This window comes from Mesoplodon mirus (assembly GCF_964341445.2).
Source record: "Mesoplodon mirus genome assembly, chromosome: 12".
Lineage (NCBI taxonomy): Eukaryota > Metazoa > Chordata > Mammalia > Artiodactyla > Ziphiidae > Mesoplodon > Mesoplodon mirus.
Window position 1 is genome coordinate 48,153,837 of NC_138988.1, and position 25,641 is coordinate 48,179,477.

At 38.5% G+C, this 25,641-nt stretch overlaps 1 protein-coding gene and 1 pseudogene across 2 annotated transcripts in view; both read right to left on the bottom strand.

Annotated features, from left to right (window-relative positions):
• The window catches only part of OXSR1 (oxidative stress responsive kinase 1), a 103,312-nt gene that overhangs the window by 8,780 nt on the left and 68,891 nt on the right, over positions 1-25,641 (bottom strand). Inside the window, exons 7-13 of the mRNA XM_082639257.1 lie at positions 23,942-24,043; positions 19,415-19,548; positions 15,430-15,478; positions 14,744-14,809; positions 10,250-10,372; positions 6,113-6,148; positions 641-775 (exon numbers count right to left, since the gene is read on the bottom strand). Of these exons, the coding sequence (XP_082495383.1) occupies positions 641-775; positions 6,113-6,148; positions 10,250-10,372; positions 14,744-14,809; positions 15,430-15,478; positions 19,415-19,548; positions 23,942-24,043 (645 nt within the window). The remainder of the gene's footprint in view (positions 1-640; positions 776-6,112; positions 6,149-10,249; positions 10,373-14,743; positions 14,810-15,429; positions 15,479-19,414; positions 19,549-23,941; positions 24,044-25,641) is intronic.
• LOC309813993 (protein phosphatase 1 regulatory subunit 14B-like) lies at positions 1,258-1,891 on the bottom strand (annotated as a pseudogene). Its single transcript has one exon. The product of its transcript is annotated as a protein phosphatase 1 regulatory subunit 14B-like (transcript).

Genomic DNA, 25,641 nt, shown 5'->3' on the forward strand with positions numbered 1-25,641 from the left:
TTCCATCAGTTTTCATAAGACAACTGTATCTTTTCCCATATGATGCGCAGAAATGGAAAACTTGGGCAAAGAAAAGGTTAAATGAAGTTAGAATGTGACTAACTGGAAGACCTCAGAGCAGTGACCTCCAAAGGCAGAGCATCACTGGGATGCAGATGAAAATAGTGCCCCAGGGACGGGGCGAGGGGGACAACGCACCCTGGGTGAGACAGCCTTCCCCAGCGATCTGAGAGGGCGAGGGCGAGGGAGAGGGAGCGGGAGCCGTGGGGCGCCAGACCCCCCAGCGCTGTCCCTCCTGAGTGCAGGAGCCGCCGGGGCACTGAGCCGCCTCAGTGGGCAGAACCCCTTGCCTTCGCGTGAGGAAAAAAAAAGCTGACAAGAAATTACCGCCCCCCGTGCCAACTTTTGCTGTTTGAAATATTTCCATCATTAACTTATTTTGTTGCTTAATGAAACCTGTGTGATCTCTGTTAAACTCTCTTATCTGCATACATTTAAAACCGTGAAAACAGATTTCTAACTTGCTTCAAAATCTACCAGGACACCACCCTCGTGGCACCAGGCGGCGGTCCACGTTAGCCTCCGCCCTCTTCCTCCACCCGGAAGGCTGACCACCAAAGAAAGCACATCCCTGCTGTACCTGAGGCTCCGCGGGGGGCGGCAGGGAGACTTGAGTTGGCTGTGCAGTCATCTGCCCAGCTGGCTGAGGTAGATGAGCAGAAATCTGTTCTGGAACTTGGAGTAAAGTACCCACAGGATCAGTTGTTGAAAACAGCTGTAACAAAAACACACACACAGTACCGCTTAGGCTGAGCGGAAAGGGGGGCGGGCCTGCTGACAGGCAAGCAGTGCCGCAGAGAGACTTTTTAAAGTAGTCCTTGTGTAGTGAACCAGCCCATCTCTACATCCCCAAGACACCTATTTCAAATGGAAGTCAAATATCTCTATGCTTTTTAAATTAATTAATTAATTAATCTATTTATTTATTTTTGGCTGCTTTGGGTCTTCGTTGCTGCGTGCGGCCTTTCTCTGGTTGCGGTAAGCGGGGGGCTACTCTTCATTGTGGTGCGCGGGCTTCTCATTGTGGTGGCTTCTCTTGTTGCGGAGCACAGGGTTTTAGACATGGGGGCTTCAGTAGTTGCAGCATGTGGGCTCAGTAGTTGTGGCTCGCCAGCTCTAGAGCGCAGGCTCAGTAGCTGTGGCGCATGGTATTAGTTGCTCCGCGGCACGTGGCATCTTCCCGGACCAGGGATCGAACCCGTGTCCCCTACATTGGCAGGCAGATTCTTAACCACTGCACCACCAGGAAAGTTCTGCTTTTTTGTTTTTAAGAACTTTCTGAGGTGTAATTTACGTCCCATGATATTCACTGGTCTTGCTGTTGTTACCAGCTTGTGGGGGGGCAGCGATTGTCCTGTGGGAACCACCGTTCACCTGGGTCGAGGACCCTTACTTCTTTTAGGCTGTGGTCAGCTTCTGCGTGCCTTGGACCTTGTCCAGCAGGCCAGAGACGAAGGCCTCAGTGGGTTTGTAACAGTCAACCAGCAGCTCCGTGACCCTGGCAGCTCGGTATCATCGCTCTCCATGTCCAGGAGTTCATCCACATCAATCTCCAGTTCTAGGATCTCTTCTTCCTGGCAGTCGTAGAGGTGAGTGAGCTGCTCCAACATCCACTCCTCCAGGTTGAGGCGCCTCCGTAGCTCCTCGCAGTCCTACTTGACCGTGACCTTCCCTTGGCGCCTCACTGGGCCCTCGTCGTCCACACCGCCTGGGCCCTCGCCTCCAGCCCCAGGGGGGTTCTGAAAGTAGACACGGGGCCCTGGGCCACCACTCCCCGGTCCAGGGGCCAGAGCCGCCAACGCCGCACCCCCCGCGGGCCGCTGTCAGCCATGGCGGCCGCCAGGGCCAAGTGCGCGCGTTGGGCCCTCCCTGCGCTGCCACCTCTGGGACGCCCGCCGGCTGGCTCGGCTGCTGGCTCAGGTTAGCTCCTGAGCTCGTATCTGCACGGCTCCGCGGTGAGGGCGACGGCGGCCAACAACTCAAGTGATTTTTAGAGAATTTCTACTTCTGTAAACATCCCTACAATCTGGTTTTAGTACACTTCCATCAACTCTTCCTGTGCCCATTTACAGTTAACTTCGGCTCCCCCACCCAGCCCTAGGCAACCACTGATCTACTTTCTGCCCCTATCAATTTGCCTTTTGTGGACATTTCATATAAACCAAATTTTACAATATGCACTCTTTTTGTGTCTGGCTTCTTTAACTTAGTTTTTGAGTCAGTCATGTTGTAACAAATATCAGTAGTCCACTTTTTTTTCCTTCTTCAGAATAGTAGTTCTTTGTGTCCTGTTTACTTTATTATTATTAATATTTTTTTGTGGTACGTGGGCCTCTCACTGTTGTGGCCTCTCCCATTGCAGAGCACAGGCTCCGGACACGCAGGCCCAGCGGCCATGGCTCACGGGCCCAGCCGCTCCGCGGCATGTGGGATCTTCCCAGACCGGGGCACAAACCCGTGTCCCCTGCATCGGCAGGCGGACTCTCAATCACTGTGCCACCAGGGAAGCCCTGTCCTGTTTATTTTTAAATACATCTATTCTATCCCCTTTGCCCAGCAAAATAGCACCTACAAAATACAGATTTAGTATATCGTATGAAATTATAGAAATGACATTTTTCTATGTTGGGGACCTTCCATTACTTATAAAAAAAGAACATCAGCCAATGGTTCCTTAACATATCTGCAATGCTTTTCAAAATGGATGTGAAGCTTTATAACTAACATAGACATTAAACAATATTTTGTTTGTTTGAAAACTTTAGTTATGTAATGGGGAAAAAAGACTGATGTTGAGTACAAAATCAAGTTAAACATACTCAAAATTATAAGGTAATGGGGAAAATGATATCAATGTAATGGCCAAAATTTAGAGTTAAAAGAGGAAAAAAATTAGAAGGGCAATGAGAGGTCTAATAGCTGTTATATAAGCAAAACAAGGAGACAAGGAAGTAAAATTTTGTGTTTACTTAGCTTCACATAAAGGAAACCAGAAGTTAGTCATTGGTTCCAGTTTTTGATAGAAAAACAGAACTTTAAGATTAGTTTTGAAAATGCTTAAAACTATTAGCACTATTTCAAAGATAGCTTCCAAATTGCATGCACATATATGTATACCTATAATCAAGACAGAAAGGTTATACAAAACAAAGTAATGAGAGGATGTGAAGAGATTGGAATCTTGTGCATTGCAGGTGGGAATGTAAAATAGCATAGCTGTTACGGAAAACAGTGTGATAGTTCCTCAAAAAATTAAAAATAGAATTACTACACAATCCAACAATTCCCTTCTGGGTATAGACCCAAAAGAATTGAAAGCAGGGACTCAAACAGATATTTATGTGGCCATGTTCATAGCAGCATTATTCACAATAGCCAAAAAGTAGAAGAAACCCAAATGTCCATTGACAGATAAATGGTTAAACAAATGTGTTTCACACACATACACAAATATGGAATATTATTCAGCCTTAAAAGGGAAGGAAAGAGGAAATTCTGATACATGTTACATAGATGAACCTTGAGGGCATTATGTAAGTGAAGTACACAAGTCAGAAAAGGACAAATACTGTATGATTCCACTTTTCTGAGGTACCTAGAGTAGTCAAATTCAGAGACAGAAAATAGAATGGACGTTGCTAGGAGCTGTGGGGAGGAGAGAACAGGGAGTTATTGTTTAATGGGTACAGAGCTGGTTTTGCAAGATAAAAAGAACTCTGGAGATGGATGGTGGGGATGGTTGCACAACAGTGTGAATGTACTTAATGTCAGTGAACTGCACACTAAAAATGGTTAAGATGGTTAATTTTATGTCATGTGTATTTTATCATAATTTAAAAAACAACAACAAAGTTATGAGCATGAGACTATGACTATGAGCATGTACAAGTTCACGTGGAGAGGCTATTTAGGCAAAGGAACAAGGAGGAGACTAAAAAGAATAACTCTGGGTAATATGTAAAATACCCTTCCATTCAATTTTTGAGAAACTAGGAATCAGTCAAGATAGGTTAAGTTAGAGCGTAACAAATAATCTTAAATTCTCAGTAAACTACAAGAACAAAAGTTATTACTTTTTTGAAAAAATTTTGCTTGTTTTAGAATTTTTTTCCTTTTTTAAAAAACTGAAGTATAATTCATTGACTTACAATATTATATTAGCTTCAGGTGTACAACATAGCGATTGGTATTTTTATATATTAAAAAATGATCACTACAATAAATCTAGTTACCATCTGTCACCTACAAAGTTATTACAATATTATTGACTGTATTCCCTATGCTGTACATTACATCCCCATGACTTATTTATTTTATAACTGGAAGTTTGTACCTCTTAATCTCCCCCACATATTTCACAATTCCCCTCACGCCCCTCCCCTTTGGCAACCACCAGTTTGTTCTCTGTATCTATGAGACTGTTTCTGTTTTATGTTTGTTCATTTGTTGTTTGTCAGATTCCACATATAAGTTACATCATATGGTATTTGTCTTTCTCTGACTTATTTCACTTAGCATAATACCCTCAAGGTCCATCCATGTTGTTGCAAATGGCAAGATTTCATTCCTTCTTTGACTAATATTTCTTTCTTTTTTTAAAAAATATTTATTTATTTATTTGGCTGCCCTGGGTCTTAGTTGTGGCATGTGTGATCCTCAGTTGTGGCATGTGAACTCTTGGTTGCGGTATGTGGGATCTTAGTTCCCCAACCAGGGATCGAACCTGGGCCCCCTGCATTGGGAGTGCAGAGACCCAGCCACTGGACCATCAGGGAAGTCCCTGACTGAGTAATATTTCACTGTGTATATATACATATATATCATATCTTCTTTATCCATTCATCTATTGATGGATACTTAGGTTGCTTCCATATCTTAGCTACTGTAAATAATGCCACAATGAGCATGGGGTGCATATATCTTTCTGAATTAGTGTTTTTGGGAAAATACCCAGAAGTCGAATTGTGGGATATATAATTGTATTTTTAATTTTTTGAGAAACTGTTTTCCATAGTGGCTGCACCAATTTACATTCCCACCAACAGTGCACGAGGCTTCTCTCTTCTCTATATCCTCACCAACACTTGTTGTCTTTTTGATAATAGCCATTCTGACAGGTGTGAGGTGATAAAGTTATTTCTTGCACACACTTCAAGTCCATCTGTGGCCAGCAGAGGCTAAATTTGGTACCTAAATTTGCAGCAGGGATGCAGGTCATGATGGCAGGGGCAAGGGAACCCAGGGAATCACAATGTGGCTCTTCCTTCTGCTCACATTTTATTGGCCAAAGTAATTGCCACGGCCATGAGTAACTTCAAGGGGCAGAAAAATGCAATTGTACCGCATACCAAGAAGAGCCAGAAATCTTAGTGAGTAGCAGTTCTAATTCAAGTTGTCAGATACTAGCCTGTAATAAGCTGAGGTACAGTATTTTCAGTCTTAAACATAATCCTGTACATAATTGTATTACAATATATACAAATGAAGTGGAAAAAAATAGTTACTTTTAAGCATGTGGCAAGAACAAATTGGATTAAAAGCAAGACATGTGTGCCATTAAACCAAATACTGAATACTCATGAGATGATTATTTTCTTTAGGTAAGGAGCATAAGGCAGGCCAGCCTAACAGGAGTCTGTTTGGTAGGATTCCCTATCACACTGAGGCAGTAACTATAGACATCAGAATCTATTTGACAAGAGGCTGAGGAAAAAAGTCCAAAAAGCAAAGGCGGCATATGACAAATTCCTGGATAGACTAATGCAAAAAGACTAATTTCCACTTTAAGCAGCCCAAGATTTAAAAAGCAGTTCATAAAGTCAAGCAAGCAAAAAAGAACATTCTGGGTTTTAGGCCCACTTTTAAAATGAGTGCAATGGCACCATTTACTGCAAAGATCCATTCAAACTTAGAATCGATAGCGCTAATAAAATTCGACTGGTATAAGTTCCCATTCCCATTTAGGCACATACCAAAAAGTGTGCTTAACATTAAAACCAAAACAAAACAAAAGCACATATACTTTAATGATTCAATAATCACAACTACTTACCTCAGAATTTGTTAATGAGTCTTTCACTCTGGGAGACTAAAAGAAATACAAAAAAAGGAGGCTTGTTAACTGAAAACTCAGGTTACTTGTAGTCAGTTCCAAACTGCACGGAATGTTGAAATGCAAGTCAACTCCATTTCATTCTGATCCATAATTAACTCATCGGTAACTCTAGTGAGAGTTTTCTGGAAAAAGAAAACTGTCATGATACTACTGTATTCTTTGTCCAGGTAGCCTGTAACGCATCAATATACTTATGGTATTTTAAGTCTAGAACTTGAGGTTTATAAGCAAACATAATGGGACTGAGCTATCAGTTAGTAGGGAGGTCACATTCTTCAAAGTTCAATTCTTTCTACTAATCATGAACATATTATGTGCATAATATCTCAAACCAAATGTAAACATTCAAGCTAATTATCCAACACATTCTTAAAGCAGAGTAATTCTGATTATAGGCTTTAATGAAGAAAACTCTTGAGACAAAATTGAAATACTAATTACAATATGCCATATGAAAATCTAAAGCTAAATTGATTCAGTAAATCATAAGTTAGTAGTAATTGTGGATACAGGCACTGGAGAATACATAAAACAACAACATATCTCTAAACAAATGTCAATTTCTGGTAAATTCTACCAAGTGTGAATTTAGACTTCTTACAAAGTCAGTTTAGGTTTTTAAAATTTTCATTACCATTTTATTAAGGAGAATCAAGGTACAGGCAACAGCTAATGGGTTACAGCAAGTATACAGCCAACACAAAACCTTAAAAAAAACTTTGTTTGGAAATAATTTCAAACTTACAGAAAGTTGTTAGAATAAGAATAATACAAAGAACACTGCTATACCCTTTACCCAGATTCATCCATTACTAACCTTTTTCCTCATGTGTTTATTATTTAGTGTTCACTTTCTCTCTTTTTAAATATATATATTTAATCAATCCTGTACCATTTGAGAATAAGTTGCATATAATCATAGCTCTTTACAACTGAATAATCACTGTGTATTTCTTCTTCTTCTTTTATTTTTTTTTAATTTTTAAAAAATATTTATTTATTTGGCTGCCCCGGGTCTTAGTTGCGGCACTTGGGATCTTTGTTGCTGCGTGTGGGATCTTTGTTGCAGTGTGCGGGATCTTTTAGTTGAGGCACGCGGGATCTTTAGTTGTGGCATGCGGGATCTAGTTCCCTGACCAGGATTGAACACGGGCCCCCTGCATTGGGAGTGCAGAGTCTTAACCACTGGACCACCAGGAAAGTCCCCACTGTGTACTTAAGAATAGGGATATTCTCTTACATAACTTCACACTACTAAAGCAATCAACTTCAGTAAATTTAAAAATAATACTTTAATTTACTCTCTATAATCCAACTTTTCCAATGACCTCCTACACATAATCATTCCCCCCTGCCTACTACACACTCTATTTGAATAGAATGCTCCTAATTTGTGGTTTGTCTGATGTTTCCTTATGATTCAGACTTAAATGAATTCTACAGAGTGATGTATCCTTCTTATAGGATCGTATCTTAGGGAATCACATGTTCCTCTACCCCTCATTAGTGATGTTAATTTTAATCATCGAGTCAAGGCATTTTCTAATTTCTCAGGTATGCAGTATTTTTTTCCTGCAACTAATAGGCCATCTATAGAGAGAAACTAAGACCATGTAAATATCCTGTTCATCAAAATTTTCTCATATATTTAGCACCTCTTGATGATCTTTGTCTGATCTAACATTTATGATTGTTTTATGATGGCTGTAAAATGATGAACTTCCCCATCCACTCCTACATTTACCAGTCAGCACTGGCAGTTTACCATAATGAAAACCCATCCCCCCGCCATGTATTTATATATCTATTTATTATTAGTATGGGCCTATAGATTCCTATTTTTTAAATGATTTATAATTTATTACTACACTTAATGATTTTGATGGTTAAATTCTCCCTAATTTGGCCAGTGGGAGCTCCTTCAACCTGGCTCATATTATTATGACTTTTTTTTAAAATAAAAGATCTTTTCTTCCTGTCAAAAGAAGATATTCCAGATTTATCTTGCATTTTCCCTGTGTAAGCCCGGGAATCAGCCATTTCTCCAGTGAGCCTTTGTTCTTTAGTAGGGAATGACATTAGAAACCACAATCTGGGCATAAGGTATGCTTACTCTTGTAATCTTCGATTAGATGACAGAAACTGTGAATTTTACCTTGTTGCATGCTGATAATTTCTATAAATCTTCTTGAGCTTTGTTTTGGAATACAGTAAAGTTACTTGGAAATAGTTTAATCCTTTTGGATCCTGCTTTGGTGAGTTGTTAGTTGGGTCTGGAGCAGTGTTCAGTCTAGGGCAATATATTATACCCCATTACTGAGCACTCTACCAAATGCCCTGTGAATTATAAGTTTCTGCAGTCTAACAGCTGTTCCTGGCTGTGTGAGTGCTGGGCACTTTCTCCACATGGGTAGTTTTCTCACATACAGTAATTGATAAGTATGCTGCTGAATACTCAAAAGGGAAGCTCTAAGCTTCCTCTGGGTAGCTCTCCCCTCCTTGGTACTCTACCTTATCAAATTTTATCTGCCTTGATCTCTTACTTCTATTTACTCAACTCCCAAATACACTTTTCAAGCCACAGTGAAGAGAAAACTGCCCCAAAACTGACTTGGACGTTAGAATTAGCAGAGAAGGACATTAAAATAATTATTATATAATCATATCTTCAAAAAGTTAAGTAGAGACACTGAAGATGCAAAAACAAACACCAAGTCAAACTTCTAGAACCTAACAATCAAATCAAACACCAAATCAAAATTCTCGTATTACGCCTGAGATGGAAAGGAGACTGGATGGGAGATTAGCAGCAAATTAACACCGTAGAAGAAAGACTAATGAACAGGCTAGCACTAGAAACTATGCAAAATGAAACTGAGGGAAAAAGAATTTTTAAAAAATGAAAAGACGATCAGTGAGCAGTCAGACGACTTTAAGCAGCCTAATAATACATGTTATTGGACTCTCCAAGGTGGAAGGACAGAAAAAGCATTTGAAAATGTAATAGCTGAGGGACTTCCCTGGTGGTCTAGTGGTTAAGACTCCACACTCCCAATGCAGTGGGCCCAGGTTTGATCCCTGGTCAGGGAACTAGATCCCATATGTGGCAATGAAGATCCCACGTGCCACAACTAAGACCCAGTGCAGCCAAATAAATAAATAAATAAACAAATAAATAAATATTTTAAAAAGGAAAATGTAATGGCTGAAAACTTTCCAAACTTGATTAAAAAACTATAAACCCAAAGATCCAAGAAGCTCAATAAACCCTAAACATGAAACGTGAAAAAAAAAAAGAGGCATACCATATCAAATTGCTCAAAACCATTCATAAAGAAAAAAATCTTAAAAGCAGCCAGAGTAAAAAGAAATGTGACTTATAAATGAAAAGGTAAGTATACAAGCAGATTTAATACTGGAAACAATACAAACAAGAAAATGTTGGAACAAATTCTTTAAGATACAGGCCCACCTCATTTTATTGCACTAGGCTTTATTATGCTTTGCAGATACTGCATTTTTTACAAATTGAAGGTTTGTGGCAACCCTGAACTGAGCAAGTCTATCAGCGCCATTTTTCAAATAGTATTTGCTCACTTCATGTCTTGGTGTCCACTTCTAGCAAAAACTAACACACTCACACACACGATCCAGGATATACTAATTGAAGAAGAGGTGCACTGTTCCTCTTCAGGTAGAAAGTTAACAGACTTTAGGGACAAAGTTTCAATTGTTAGGCTTTCAAATTCACTAATCTTTTCTTCTGCAGTGTTTAATCAGCCATTCATCTAATCCAGTGTGTTTTCATCTCAGACACTATAGTTTTCATTTCTCGATTTAGGTCATTTTTATATACCCTAAATATTATCACAGTAAAACAAATATGCCAGTCCCCTTTTCCATGTAGAATTACTTGGGCTCCTGTTGTTAATAAGTTGTTCAAGAAAATTCTGTCTGTATTTTTTATATTTTAGCTGGTTAAACTGAACAGAACCACAGAATATAGTATTATCTCAGAGGCTTCAGACAAAAAGATAGAACTCTAGCTTAAGCATATAGTTTAACAAAACTTACCCTGAGTTGTGAAATTGCTGCTTTCCCTTCCTCACTTTCTTCATCAAATTCATCATCACTCCACTCCCAGCCACCATCTTCTGTCTTATGAAGACGGCCACTGGAACCTGGTACTCTCCGAACCTGCTCATTAGGAAGAGAGACGTGGACTATGGTAGTGTTTGACACTTACTATATAGAAAAGTCAGCCATATTCTCTCCCTTCTATTACTTCAATGCTGTAAGCAGATAATAATTTTCCCAATAAAGAAGTTTTCCTATATAAACTCACATCCTCCATCCTTCACTTGCTTTCTGTTCATAATCTCCATCATTTGTCTTTACTCACAACCACTGACTCTCCCTGTACTCCTGTACTCTGAGCCTGCACATCATCCAAATCCTTCTTATGTGAAGTCACAGGTCAAATCTGATTAATGGTTTCGTATCTTGAGACACTGAAAAAAGCGGCGGGGGGGGGGAGTTTAAGCCCTCAAATAAATAAACCCAAGATAAAGAAGATGCTGCTCTTTTTTTTTTTCAATTTTAATGTTTAAAATCACAATTATACCTCCATAGTTTCAAAAGTACTACAGCTATGCAAGTGTTGTTAAGAAAAAGAGCAGTCCCCTAACTTTCATATTCTTCCTCACAGGCAACCACTTTCAATTCATCTTAGCTTATTATTTTGGAATTTATATTTATCTCTCTGAGTAACCTGTTCTTATTATTACCCCTTGATTTTCTAGATTTAGGAATTATCTATTGAACTTCCTGCTATGCAAATGAGAATTTAACCCTATTATCAATCCCCTACTCTTTTTTCAAGATACATTGTAATTTTGCTTAAGTCAATATTCAGTGTTTATATAACATGATTATATAAACTATACAGTTGAACCTTATTCTATATTACAATTACTTTTCTTTCCTGCATAACTTTTTAATTTCCCCTGGAGTTAATATTTGCTTATTTCTTACTTGTCATATTCATCCCTCAATTCTCTCCCTGCTGTGTAAATCTCCTCTCACCATACTCACATATATTAGGTATTCATCAGTATTATCTTCTTGAGGAAGCCTCTCACCAGAGCCTCCTGATCTGTTCCACCAGACTGACACCAGGTCTGGTACTTTAGATCTCACTCTACCGTCATCCAGAGGACCATGATCACATGACCAGATCACATGACTTCCGTGTTCTTACTTTAAGCACTTCCTCTACTATCAACATGGCATATTTATTAAAGCCAAGCATTTCCGAACATAACTTGATTCTGTTCCCACACTTCACTTATAGTCTGCCTGGTTAAAAAAAAATCTGGGTTAGAAAACTTTTTTTTTTTTTTTTTTTTTCTGTACACGGGCCTCTCACTGTTGTGGCCTCTCCCATTGCAGAGCACAGGCTCCGGACGCGCAGGTTCAGCGGCCATGGCTCACGGGCCCAGCCGCTCCGCGGCATGTGGGATCTTCCCGAACCGGGGCATGAACCCATGTCCCCTGCATCGGCAGGCGGACTCTCAACCACTGCGCCACCAGGGAAGCCCAGAAAACTTTTTTTTTTCATAATGTTGAAATAGGGCTGCCTTGTGATGTGGCTTCCAGAGATGCTGCTGAGGTCATTATGACCCCTGATCCTGTCCGTGCCCTGTCCCCCTTCTCTGGAAAGCTACACATCTTCTTTTCGTCTCCAGTATTATGAGCTACCATGGTAAATGTGCCTTACTGTTGGTCTATTTTTTTTCACTTTGCTGGGTACTTGGGCTTTTTCAATCTGGAAGTTCACAAAATTTTTCTTGAATTATTGTTTCAATAATTTCTTTTCTTCTGTTTTTCTCAGTTCTCCTTTTCTGGAACTCTTTTAACTCAAATATTGAGCCTTCTCAAATAATCTTCTAATGTTCTCATCTTTTCTGTTATCTATCTCCTGGCCTTTTGGCTCTGTTTTCTGGGAAATTCCTCAACTTTACCCTAAAATCTTTGTAAAGAATTTTTTTCATTTCTTCTATAATGTTTTCAATTTCCAAGAGCCATTGGTGGTAGTGCCATTCTCTAAATGCTTCTTTTTTAAAAGTAACAGCTTTACAGAGATATACTTCATATACCATAAAATTGACCCATTTAAGGTATTATAATCCAATGATTTTTAGTATATTCAGAGTTGTGAAACCATCTCCACAATCGAATTTTGATCATTTTCATCACTCCCTCCACCCCCCAAAAAACATCCCATACCCATTAGCAGTCACTGCCCATTTCCCTACAATCTGCTCAAGTCCTAGGCAACCAATAATCTACTTTCTGTCTCTATACATTTGCCTATTCTGGATATTTCACATAAATGGAATCATAGAATATGTCATTCAATTAGCATAAGGTTTTAAAGGTACACCCACGTTATGGCATGTATCAGTACTTCATTCCTTATTATTGCTGAATAATATTCCACTGTATAGGTACATGACATTTTATATATCCATTTATAATAGATGGACATTCAGGTTGTTTCCACTTTTTAGTTATGAATAATACTTCTATGAACATTCATGTACATTCTTTTTTAACATTACTCTCTTTTTATTCCAGTCCTTACCCAAGATAAGATTTCCAGAGACAGAGGCAAATTCAAGATACCTTCTATTTTAAGAAAGGATTTCAGAGCATTTTACCAGTAATATCTAGTAATAACCATTTTACTGCTATAGGCTTCATCACTGTGGTATTGTATTATTTGTTTGTAAATCTTTCCCCTACCCAAGGTGTGTCCTTAAGGGCAGGGAAAGTATCTTAATCACTTTTATATTTTGAGTATCTGGCACAGTGCCTGACACATAACCAACACTCAGTACATGGTATAGAAGGGAGGCTGGATCTATAAGGAGTGTGAAAGCATCACTGGGAATGCAACAAGGTAGAGAAAAGAATATAAAGCAGTAACCTTTCAAGGAGCTACCCGTGCAGTTATAAATGCTGCAGTTACTAAGGCCTCGATAAACAGCTTGGAGTAGGGAAGGGCATATTTGAAAATCTACAGATGGTCACCAAACTGCCTTCCAAGGAGATCTAGCCTGATCAGTTGCATGGTCTTTGTTATACTGAATAGAGTATGCAAACTGAAAGGCCCCACCAGCCCCCTTTCCACTCTCTCTCAAGGCCTGCCATGCCCAACTCCTCACCCAAACACCTGTTGAGTGAATATTTGAAAAGTCTCCATTTGAAGGTATGCCAAATTATTAGCTTACCTAGGCCACTAATATCTTGGTTTGGTCCTGCCTTAAGGATAAAGGACTTAATGTTTGTTCACTATTTTAAGGCTAGGTTACCCAAATAATATTGAAGGAAAGCCACAATCATCTTTTCTACTTTACTAACATTTCAAAAGAGTTCAAAGTTGACAGCTTTTTGTATTGTAATAGGGCAGGCATGTGGTATATGCTGCTTCCTTCTGTTGCCAATGGAATTCCAACAGAAACCAGAATGTTACTACTGGAAACAGATGAACTTCCTCTCATTGTTCCTGTACTTTTTCATATTAATCATGAAACAATGGGGAAGTGGCTTCTACTTTAGTCAGGGGGAAGGACATAAGACTGAATTGTATTTTTTAAACTCTTTTCTTCTTAAAACATGTAGTTCTTCCAGTCAGCCAAGAGAAAGGATACTGTTATTTAATAGAAATTCAGTCAGCCGAAGCAGCTTAGGATATAGATGTTGATGTTAAGCTTGAAGCTGTTTCCAACACTGCTGATGGTTTTTAATGTGGCTATATTTAGCCTCTCCTATCTCCCTCATGTGGCTTCAATGGGATTCACTTGGTACTCTGAACACTTTCTTCCATCAATATGGAGAATCCCCAGAAGTACCCATGGTGGATTTTTCTTCTCAGCCAACTTCCCAGCCGTGGGCGTGTCTCTCTGCCAGCCCTCAGCTGCCAGCGATTGGACCCATGTACATATTTTTATGTGTACATGTTTTCAATGCTCTTGCGTATGACTAGGAGTGGAATTGCTGGGTCATATGGCAACTTTGTTTAGCCTTTTGTGAAACTGCCAGACTGCTTTTTAAAAGTGGCCACACCATTTTCCATTCCCGTCAGTAATGTGTAAGGGCTCCAATTTCTCTACATCTTTAGCAACACTTGTTATTGTTTGTCTTTTTTGATATAGTTATCCTAGTGGGTGTGAAGTGGTGTCTTCATTGTTTTTGTATGGTGTGAAGAAACTTCACAACTTTACAACTTACTCTGGTAGTTGCAAACAGTGATTTAACAGAATTTAGAATTAATTCATTAATTATGTAACATACCTTTTCATTCTAGTTGATAGTGGAGTAATACCAAGGCATACAGTAGACTATTGCTAAAAGAATATATCAAAGAATGCTAAAGAAAAGACTGAAAGAAAATGAGTAATACTCATACTGTTAACACAGTATTAGTTAAACATACTTTCAAAATGCAAAAGTAAATCTATTCTAGGTAATTTCCCAGAAAAACTGAGTTAAATCCCCATTTACCTTTCTAGCTCTTTCAGAAATGGTTGGTGCTCTCTGCAATATTTTTTCTTGAAGAAATTCTTTATTCTGGAGAGGAAAAATAAGTATTTTCTTCTCACAAGAAGTTTTTATTGAACAAAATAACTGACACAGAAATATTCACCACAATTAAAATGGGATATAGTAACTGTTTTATAAAGAAGTTTGAAAAAAGCTTCTGAAGCTCCTTAGTATATTACTACCATGACTTTATAAATTGAGAAAAGACTTTAGTGTACTGTAAAAACCATTATCTATGAAAAGTTTGCTTTAACATATGTCCTTTGGGATCATGGTCCCACATTTCCCAACTACAGTAACATCCTACTTAACCCACATCTTTGGGAAATGAGATGTTTACTAATTCAGTAGTAAACCCTGAAATGAGAGTTCAGTATATTTCACAGAATTTTCCACAGATTTTATTTATAATGGTAAAGTTTAATATTCATTTTTCCTGTTGTAAGTTTTACCTGACACTTAATTTATATGAAAAATACATTTATCTTATATACCAAAGATTGTATAAATAGTACCCTCAGCAATTATTTGATCTACCATCATTCTTCCAAAAATAATCATCTTAATGCAACATCTGAACAGTGAACCTAATTTAGGTAATTGAGGAGGATCATATGAACACATGAAATCAAGTTAGAATGTCCTACCTTTGCTTTTTGGAAAAATTTGTGCCTTAACAGTTCTGCTGCTGTTGGTCTAAAACCAGAAAAGAAAGTTTTTATAAATTCAAGTGGAATGTGGGTTTTCATTTTCAAAAATGATTTCTTGAGCATCAAGATAAAAACTCAGTGTACGCCACTGTCCTTAACCTACTAAAAACCAAAAAGGATAAACTCAGTACAAGACATTGAACAGAATTAAAAAACTCAAATAGAAATGTTCTGATAATAATTATTGTAGGCTCTTTCAAAAATTCATTAGTGAAATGTTTCTTTTAAAAGCATGATTTCTTAGTGGCTTTCAATATATTTGCTATTTAATATTATTTCCCAAGAAGTTGGCTTTACCTACTTTAACGAGGCAAAAAAATATATTTAAACTCACAAATCAAGCCCTGTGCTTCTTGCCACATGGTTGCCTGCAAGCCTTCAACTTAGGTAACTACATATTTTTAAAAAGTAATTTCACAATTTCCTTTTAAAAAGCTGAAGATTCTAAGCGTAACGTATAGTCCCCCAATTTAATCTAAACTGTTTTTTTTAATTAATTTATTTTTATTTATTTATTTATTATTTTTGGCTGTGTTGGGTCTTCGTTGCTGTGCATGGGCTTTCTCTAGTTGTGGAGAGCAGGGGCTACCCTTCGTTGCTGTGCGTGGGCTTTTCACTGTGGTGGCTTCTCTTGTTGCGGAGCACAGGCTCTAGAACGCGTGGGCTTCAGTAAATGCGGTGCATGGGCTCAGTAGTTGTGGCTTGTGGGCTCTAGAGCACAGGCTCAGTAGTTGTGGCACACGGGGCTCAGTTGCTCCGTGGCATGTGGGATCTTCCTGGACCAGGGCTCGAATCCGTGTCCCCTGCATTGGCAGGTGGATTCTTAACCACTGAGCCACCAGGGAAGCCCTAAACTCAGTTTTTAACTCAACTGTGCACAGTCTTACTTCATTGGCATAAAGGCATTGTTGTCCATTTCACAAACTAGTATGACTGAGAATAAATAAAAAATACTACACTTAAGAAATTGGACCTGATTAACGCCACATACCTACCATGTAATCCTGAGCAAATCACTTCTCTAAGGTTCAGTATTACCTGGCCAAGTCCCTAAAAGCAGTGGTTCTTAAACACTGCTGTGCATTACAATATCTGGGAGTTAAAAAAAAAATCCTTGGGACTAAAGACATGAGGGTCATATTCTAGCTATGTCAGAGCAACAAGGTAGAAGCAGTCTAGGTTTTGTATTGCCCTCCTGAAACACAGTTGTCATACCACATGTGAACTGTTACACAAGAGAGAAATAAACTCTTATCTTATTAAAAAAAAAAAAATCCTGATGCCCAGGCTGTTCCCCTTAACACTTAAAGCAGAATCTGTGGGGGCAAACCTGGGTATCAGCAGTTCTTAGAACTCCCCAGGTGATACCAATATGCACTCAAGCTTGAGAACCAGGGCCTCAGAGGATTCTTATAAAGATTAAAAGAGAGAGTCCGTGTGCAAGTGCTATGCAAACTGAAAGTAGACACTACCATTCCTGTTTTTTCATTCAGTCACAATTTCAATATGTTCAACAGTTTGCACAACACTGTTTTTTATGATTCGTTCCTTTCTTCTGGGTTCACTTCCTTCTTTCTAAAGTACACTTTAGAGGAGTTAAGTGATTAAAACATGACTGGAAAACTCAATTTTTGTCTGAAAAATAACTTAATTTCATGCTTACTGTTGAATGATAGTTTGACTAGATGGAGAATTCTGGGTTAACAGTTATTTTTTCTCAGCACTGTTCCAGTATATTCTGGCCTTGACTGTTGTTTTGGGGGAAGTGGCTGTCAATCTGCCTGCTATTCCTCAGTAGGTAATCTGTTTTCTCAGGTCGCATTTAAGAGCTTCTCTTTGCCTCTGTGTCCAGTAGTTTCACGACAATGTGTACAAGTGGGAAAAGAGGGATACCACTTGGAATCTGGGGTGATATTTCCTTAGCCTGAAAATAAAGGTATTTCATCAATTCAGAAAATTCTCAGCTGTTATTTCTTCGAATGTTGCTTCTAGTTCACAGCGTAGTGTTACACTGTGCATTTTGTAATTTTGGATTGTGATCTCTTCAGTGCAAGAATTTCATGGGGGACTTCCCTGGCAGTGCAGTGGTTCAGAATCTGCCTGCCAATGCAGGGGACACAGGTTCCATCCCTGGGTATGGGAAGATCCCACATGCCACACAGCAACTAAGTCCGTGTGACAAAACTACTGAGCCCGCGTGCCACAACTACAAAGCCCGCGTGCTGCAACTACTGAAGCCCGTGCGTCTAGAGCCTGTGCTCTGCAACAAGAGAAGCCACCGCAATGAGAAGCCCATGTATCACAACAAAGAGTAGTCCCCACTCGCCGCAACTAGAGAAAGCCTGCACACAGCAACAAAGACCCAACACAGACAAAAATAAATAAAATTAAAAAAAAAAAAAAAGAAAAAGAATCTCATGGACCTGGGTTTTGGAAGTATTCTAACAGTGCAGTTTCCAATTGCTTCTGCCAGAAATAAAACTGGCTTAGTAATAACTGTTTTACTTTCTAATCCTGTGGATTCCTGGATAATATGGGTATAAATTCAGACTGTAAACCTGCAGAATGTTCAGGTCAGAGGGCTGGATTATTCAGGAAAGATTTCTGTTGTGTCTCTGTGATGATGGACAGATTTTTTTTTGTTTTTCGGTCTCTCCTTTTACTCAGGCTGCAGACTTCTGAATGTCCTAGCTTTAAGCAGAGATCTCAGTTCAAAATCCCCATTGGGTAGGCCGAATATCTCATTTCCAGTCCCCACTTGGAAGTTAAAAATCCAAACCAGTAGGTTATTGGAATGAACAGTGTCCTACTGAGGGGAGCCACAGAATTAGTTTATGACAGTTCTTGGATATATGGCTTCCTTATTAATTCTGGCATCTGAAGACATCCCTTTATTGCAAGTTCATCTCTGTATTTGGTTTTTTAAGTTTGATAGATTTAGCCAGCATTTCTGGGTGTTTGTAACAAGAGAATTCTGTTATTTTAGTCAACTAACTTGGCAGAAGCAAAAGCGTTACCTATGTTTTATACCAATTTATTCAGAAAGAGAAAAAAAGTTCTAAAAACAAAGGTTTGAATTTTACTGCCTGTTTTTTTTTTTACCCTTTCCAATATTTCCAACAGTAAATTTTGAAGCCCATTAAATATACTAAAGACATGATCAAGGATGTCAGTTCAAATCTTTTACTTTTGTTGAGCTTTAGAAAAATCAAAATTAAAGACCTCTTAGTGCTAAGAAACTGAGTGGACTATGTATATACTATGTGAAACAGAAAAATAAGATAGAGTGGGAACAAGGCCCAAGGTCAGAAATCAGGAGTTTTGGTTGACCTCAAAGATAAAAGATTGTATTCAATGATCTTCAACATTCTATGCTTCTGTTTAATTCATAAAGATACACACATTAGATGATCATGTTTCTTTACTTACATGCCACCCAATCTTTCTAATGTTAACAATAAGCTCTTTGACTTTTTGATCCACTTAACTAAAATATCTTTCTAGTAAGGAAATATAGTATGACTATTCAACATTAAATATAATGTTTGCTATGTATATTTCTCATTATTAAAATTGTAAAGAGCATTAAAATACTGCTTTACTTACAACTCTTAAATGCAAATTGAAAATAAGCCCTCCCACTAACTTGGCATTTCAGTAACATAGAAATTTATAAGAAATTAACCAGGAAATACCTTAACTATTTAGGGTACTCTGTATACTAAAAAGAAGGGAGAAAGTAATTCACTCATTTCCAATCTAGTATAATGGTCTGTGCATTTTTTCCCTAATGTTTGTATTTAGTTCCTTTTAATTCCCTGTGCGTGTATGTATGTATGGCATGTATGTATGTGATTCTTAGCCTTCCCCAATGGTTAATATATTAGATGAAGAGAAGAGTAAGCTTTATCTCATATTTTACCTTTTTTCTGGATCCTTTTGAAGGCACAATGAAATCATTTTTCTAAATGATTTTCCATACTTTTTCAGCATTTCTTTATCTTGAACACCAGTTTCCAAAGAAGGAGGATCATTCTGCAGTGTCAGCATTAAAACCTGTAAGAATTTTTAATACAATATAAACTTCTGAAGACTCAGTAAATTAAATATTGCGGCCAAGTTTTTTCAATATAGACAACCTCCAAACATACGAGCAGAGTTCATTTTCTAAAAGTTCACATCTAGACCAGTTGTTTGGAAACTAGAGTTATTTAGGTGTTTTCCACATAAACTGTATCTTATAGATAGCTGGCTTCCCAGGCAATGTGCCTACAAGGGCTCAACTGTATCAACATTGTACTGTATGTCCTTTAGTTGGAATCCTTTCTTCATGTCCTCTGTCCCCATTCTTATACCAGCAAACTATCTTAAAAAAAATTAAAACCATAGCAAAATTAAGAGTGTGATCTTGCTGACTTTACCTATTCATGGCTCTGTTCCAACCTGACCCCTTGTAACCTGACCTTTTCTTCCCAGAACTCCTCAGAAACTCCAATCATAGAAATCACTGATGATGTCCCAGTTAATAAAGCTACAGCCTCTTTTAGTTTGCATTCTTCCTACCTTCCCTGCAGCAACTGTCCATCTGAAATCTCTTCCTTCTTTGACTGACATGGCAACATACTATCTTGATGCACAGAGATGTAAATAATAAAGGTCACATTTATATGGTGGAATTTGAGATGATTTGTGTTTTTCTATACTGTTTGACTTTTTAATAAAAGTATAAGCCATTTTTCTAAGCACAAAGTCAACACCAAAATTAAAAGGCTATAATCAGAATTATTACTTGCTATTCAGATTCAATTTTTTTTAAAATAAATTTATTTATTTATTTATTTTTGGCTGTGTTGGATCTTCATTGCTGTGTGAGGGCTTTCTCTAGTTGTGACAAGCAGGGGCTACTCTTCTGTTGCGGTGCACAGGCTTCTCATTGCGTGGCTTCTCTTGTTGCGGAGCTCGGGCTCTAGGCGTGCAGGCTTCAGTAGTTGTGGCATGCAGGCTCAGTGGTTGTGGCTCGTGGGCTCTAGAGCGCAGGCTCTAGAGCACAGGCTCATCAGTTGTAGCACATGGGCTTAGTTGCTCCGCGGCATGTGGGATCTTCCCAGATGGGGGCTCGAACCCGTGTCCCCTGCATTGGCAGGCAGATTTGTAACCACTGTGCCACCAGGCAAGCCCTCAGATTCAATTTATATTTACTGAAAGGGAACTACTAAGATTGGCAGTATTTCTCGTTTTGAGCAAATAGGTTAACATGTGTATGTCTGGCTACAACTGCAGGAGTCACTGCCTGCAATGATATAAAGTAAACCTCATCTTCCTCCCCCACCTCCTTTTAAAAATAAGCCATTTCTTGGGCTGAAAAATAGCCTCCCACCTTACAGTTATTAAAAAACCATCCTTTTCAAAACCTTGTGAATATTCACTTACACCTAGGCATCTTGACCTTTAAGAAAAAACCGTGGCCTTAAAATATCACTAACCTTTCACGCATCAAATATATAGGTCAATATACATATGTTTTGAATATGCAGATATAGAGAGGGTTTTCATACTATCCGCTTACTGGTTTTGTCCCTCTCTACATTGTTAGAGCCTCAAAGGGGACAAAATAATATTTCAAAGGTTCTAAAATGCACCAAGAACATAGATATATGAATAATATCACTATGACAAAAATTCACAATGGTGGTCACCATTTTAAACAGTCATAGGGCATTTTGTAAGTGATCAGGCAGAACTATAAACAACAACTACAGTTACAAACAAATAGAATTCATGTGCATATTATAACTAAGGGGTCACACAGATAAAAATGGCTGCCAACAGTACTGGCAGGACCATCTTGAAACACAAAACACTCACTTATTACTAATGTTGGGGCATTAGGATTAACAACTACGTTTCAGGTAACTACTCCTTCAGGCTATAAGAGGCCTTTTAATAAAAGCTGCTTAATGTCCTACTAAAAAGCAAACTTTTATTCAATAACAGTGAGAATAATATATATGTATGGCACATGAACACTTTGCATGGATCTTATTTAACATATAAAAAGCACTTAAAACACTTAAAAGCACTTAAAAACAGTGCCTGGCACAGATAAGTGCTCAATCAATGTTAGCGATAATTACTATTAACATGTAACCCTTCCAACAACCTTGTAAAGTAGAACTGATCATCATCCCCACTGAGGCTATTCTACACAAGTGACTGTGGGGAACACACCCTAAAATAAGACACAACAGATCCTAATATCAAACTAGTTACACAGTCAGGAAATGGTAAGTCATCATATAAAAAGCTCAACTACAATGTAAAGTCACCCAATGCTAAATACCAAATATCTAATAGAGATTTTAACTGCTACAGGAGTTAGAAGGAATGCAGGGCAGAATTCTATGGATAAGAATGTCAAGCGAATCAGGCTCCTGGACTTCAGACTATACTACAAAGCTACAGTAATCAAGATAGTATGGTACTGGCACAAAAACAGAAATATAGATCAATGGAACAGGATAGAAAGCCCAGAGATAAACCCACACACATGTGGTCACCTTATTTTTGACAAAGGAGGCAAGAATATACAATGGAGAAAAGACATCCTCTTCAATAAGTGGTGCTGGGAAAAATGGACAGCTACATGTAAAAGAATGAAATTAGAACACTCCCTAACACCATACACAAAAATAAACTCAAAATGGATTAAAGACCTAAATATAAGGCCAGACACTATAAAACTCTTAGAGGAAAACATAGGCAGAACACTCTATGACATAAATCACAGCAAGATCCTTTTTGACCCACCTCCTAGAGAAATGGAAATAAAAACAAAAACAAACAAATGAGACCTAATGAAACTTCAAAGCTTTTGTACAGCAAAGGAAAGCATAAACAAGACCAAAAGACAACCCTCAGAATGGGAGAAAATATTTGCAAATGAAGCAACTGACAAAGGATTAATCTCCAAAATTTACAAGCAGCTCATGCAGCTCAATATCAAAAAAACAAACAACCCAATCCAAAAATGGGCAGAAGACCTAAACAGACTTTTCTCCAAAGAAGATACACAGATTGCCAACAAACACATGAAAGGATGCTCAACATCACTAATCATTAGAGAAAAGCAAATCAAAACTACAATAAGGTATCACCTCACACCAGTCAGAATGGCCATCATCAAAAAATCTACAAACAATAAATGCTGGAGAGGGTGTGGAGAAAAGGGAACCCTCTTGGGGCTTCCCTGGTGGCGCAGTGGTTGAGAATCTGCCTGCCAATGCAGGGCACACGGGTTCGAGCCCTGGTCTGGGAGGATCCCACATGCCACGGAGCGACTGGGCCTGTGAGCCACAACTGCTGAGCCTGCGCGTCTGGAGCCTGTGCTCCACAAAAGGAGAGGCTGCGACAGTGAGAAGCCCGCGCACCACGATGAAGAGTGGTCCCCACTCACCGCAACTAGAGAAAGCCCTCACACAGAAACGAAGACCCAACATGGCAAAAACAAACAAGTAAATAAATAAATAAAAATTAAAAAGAAAAGGGAACTCTCTTGTACTGCTGGTGGGAATGTAAATTGATACAGCCACTACGGAGAACAGTATGGAGGTTCATTAAAAAACTAAAAATAGAACTACCATATGACCCAGCAATCCCACTACTGGGCATATACCCTGAGCAAAACAAAATTCAAAAAGAGTCATGCACCACAATGTTCATTGCAGCTCTATTTACAATAGCCAGGACATGGAAGCAACCTGCCCATGGTTGCTTCTGTCCATCGACAGATGAATGGGTAAAGAAGATGTGGCATATATATACAATGGAATATTACTCAGTCATAAAAAGAAACAAAATTGAGTTATTTGTAGTGAGGTGGATGGACCCAGAGTCTGTCACATGGAGTGAAGTAAGTCAGAAAGAGAAAAACAAATACTGTATGCTAACACATATATATGGAATCTTAAAAAAAAAAAAAAAGGTTCTGAAGAACCCAAGGGCAGGACAGGAATAAAGACTCAGACGTAGAGAATGGATTTGAGGACACGGGGTTGGGGGAAGGGTAAGCTGGGATGAAGTGAGAGAGTGGCATGGACATATATACACTACCAAATGTAAAATAGCTAGCTAGTGGGAAGCAGCCACATAGCACAGGGAGATCGGCTCAGTGCTTTGTGACCACCTAGAGGGGTGGTATAGGGAGGGTGGGAGGGAGATGCAAGAGGGAGGAGATATGGGGATATATGTATATACATAGCTGATTCACTTTGTTATAAAGCAGAAAATAACACACCATTGTAAAGCAATTATACTCCAATAAAGATGTTAAATAAATAAATAAATAAAGTGAAGGAGAACAACAACAACAAAAAAAGAATGTCAAATGAAGTAAGGCTCTGAAAAAGAATTGAGGCATGAGCTGGGGTAGTATTTTGAATATGAGCTTCACCTTCATTGGCGGATACTTATGATAAGGAGCTGCCCCTGTGGCCAGTTCAATTGCTGTGATCCCAAAACTCCAGATGTCAGCTTTGAAATCATAACCCCGGACCTGTACAGAACAGAGAGATGTACAAGATTATTTTTACCACCCTAAAAGCACTTTTAAAAGATAGCTTCTAATATGTATCCAGAACCATAAACTTTAAACCAATAAAATATAATCTAAATTTGGCAAAAGCCAAATATACTTGGTAAGAGGAAAAAAGAAAAAGAAAGAAAACTGAATGAATGTTTACCAACAATGGGGAAATAGTTAAGTATGGTATATTCACTTAAAAAAATATTATACATTCAACTAAAAGCAATATTAATGAATTCTATATGAAAATATGGAAAACCACTTTATGATGTGATATGATAAAGCACTTATGAAGAAAAACGATTACAAAATTTTTCATAAGTTTTGATACTATTACAAACAGACATATAGCCTATTAAAGAAAAAAATGAGAAAGAACTAGAACAAAAAAAAATGTTAGGCAGTCTTAGGCATAGTTTTCCAAATTTCCTATGTTATGGTATTGTTTTTTTCTTTTTTTCTTTTTTTAAATTAATTTTTATTGGCGTATAGTTGCTTCACAATGTTGTGCTAGTTTTTACTGTACAGCAAAGTGAATCAGCCACACGTATACATATATCCCCTCTTTTTTGGATTTCCTTCCCACTTAGGTCACCAGAGAGCACTGAGTAGGGTTCCTTGTGCTACACAGTAGGTTCTCATTAGTTACCTATTTTATACACAGTATCAGTAGTGTATATATGTCAATCCCAATCTTCCAGTTCATCCCATCCCCCCTTCCCCCTTGGTGTCCACATGCCTGTTCTCCACATCTGTGTCTCTATCTCTGCTTTGCAAATAAGATCATCTACACCATTTTTCTAGATTCCACGTATATGCGTTAATGTTTTTCTTTTTCTGACTCATCCCACTCTGTATGACAGTCTCCAGGTCCATCCACATCTCTACAAATGACCCAATTTTGTTCCTTTTTATGGCTGCGTAACACTCCATCCATTACATATATGTCCCACACCCTCCCCATTAATTCCTCTGTGTTATGGTATTGTTTTATTACCTTCATTTTTAGAATGAAAAAGTTACCAAGGGTGAGAATATTTTTAAAGTTGTTGGTGTGAATATGTTGCCAAATTTCTCTCCTTTATACTGTCACCAGCATATTATATAATTAAATATTTTAATTTTCTATCCTAAGCAATATAGGAGGAGAAACAGGTTTGGGGAGTGTGTGGTTTGAGACCTAAAATTAAAGCTCCATATTATGTGCTGCTTCAACATTGGGTAAACAGGAGGACCTCTACTGACCTAAGCGAAAGTTCCCTTCCCCAGTCTCCTCCCAAGGAGAAGGTCCCCTAGGCCCAACAACCCTGCATATCAAATGGATCAGGTACAGTTCCTGTTTATTCCTGAGTAGCAGGTTTCCCTGCAAGCCCTCAGAATTGTTCAAACAAGCCAATCACACCTTCACAAGGAAACCAAAGGGCATGTCACTCTCTTGATACTACAAAGCCTGTCTCCTACAGCAACTGTTTGTTCACTCCCTTCCTAAGTGCAACCCCGTGGGACATGCAGTGTCCTCTGCCTCCAGATATGTGTACATACAAATAATAAACTGCTGTCAATCTCAT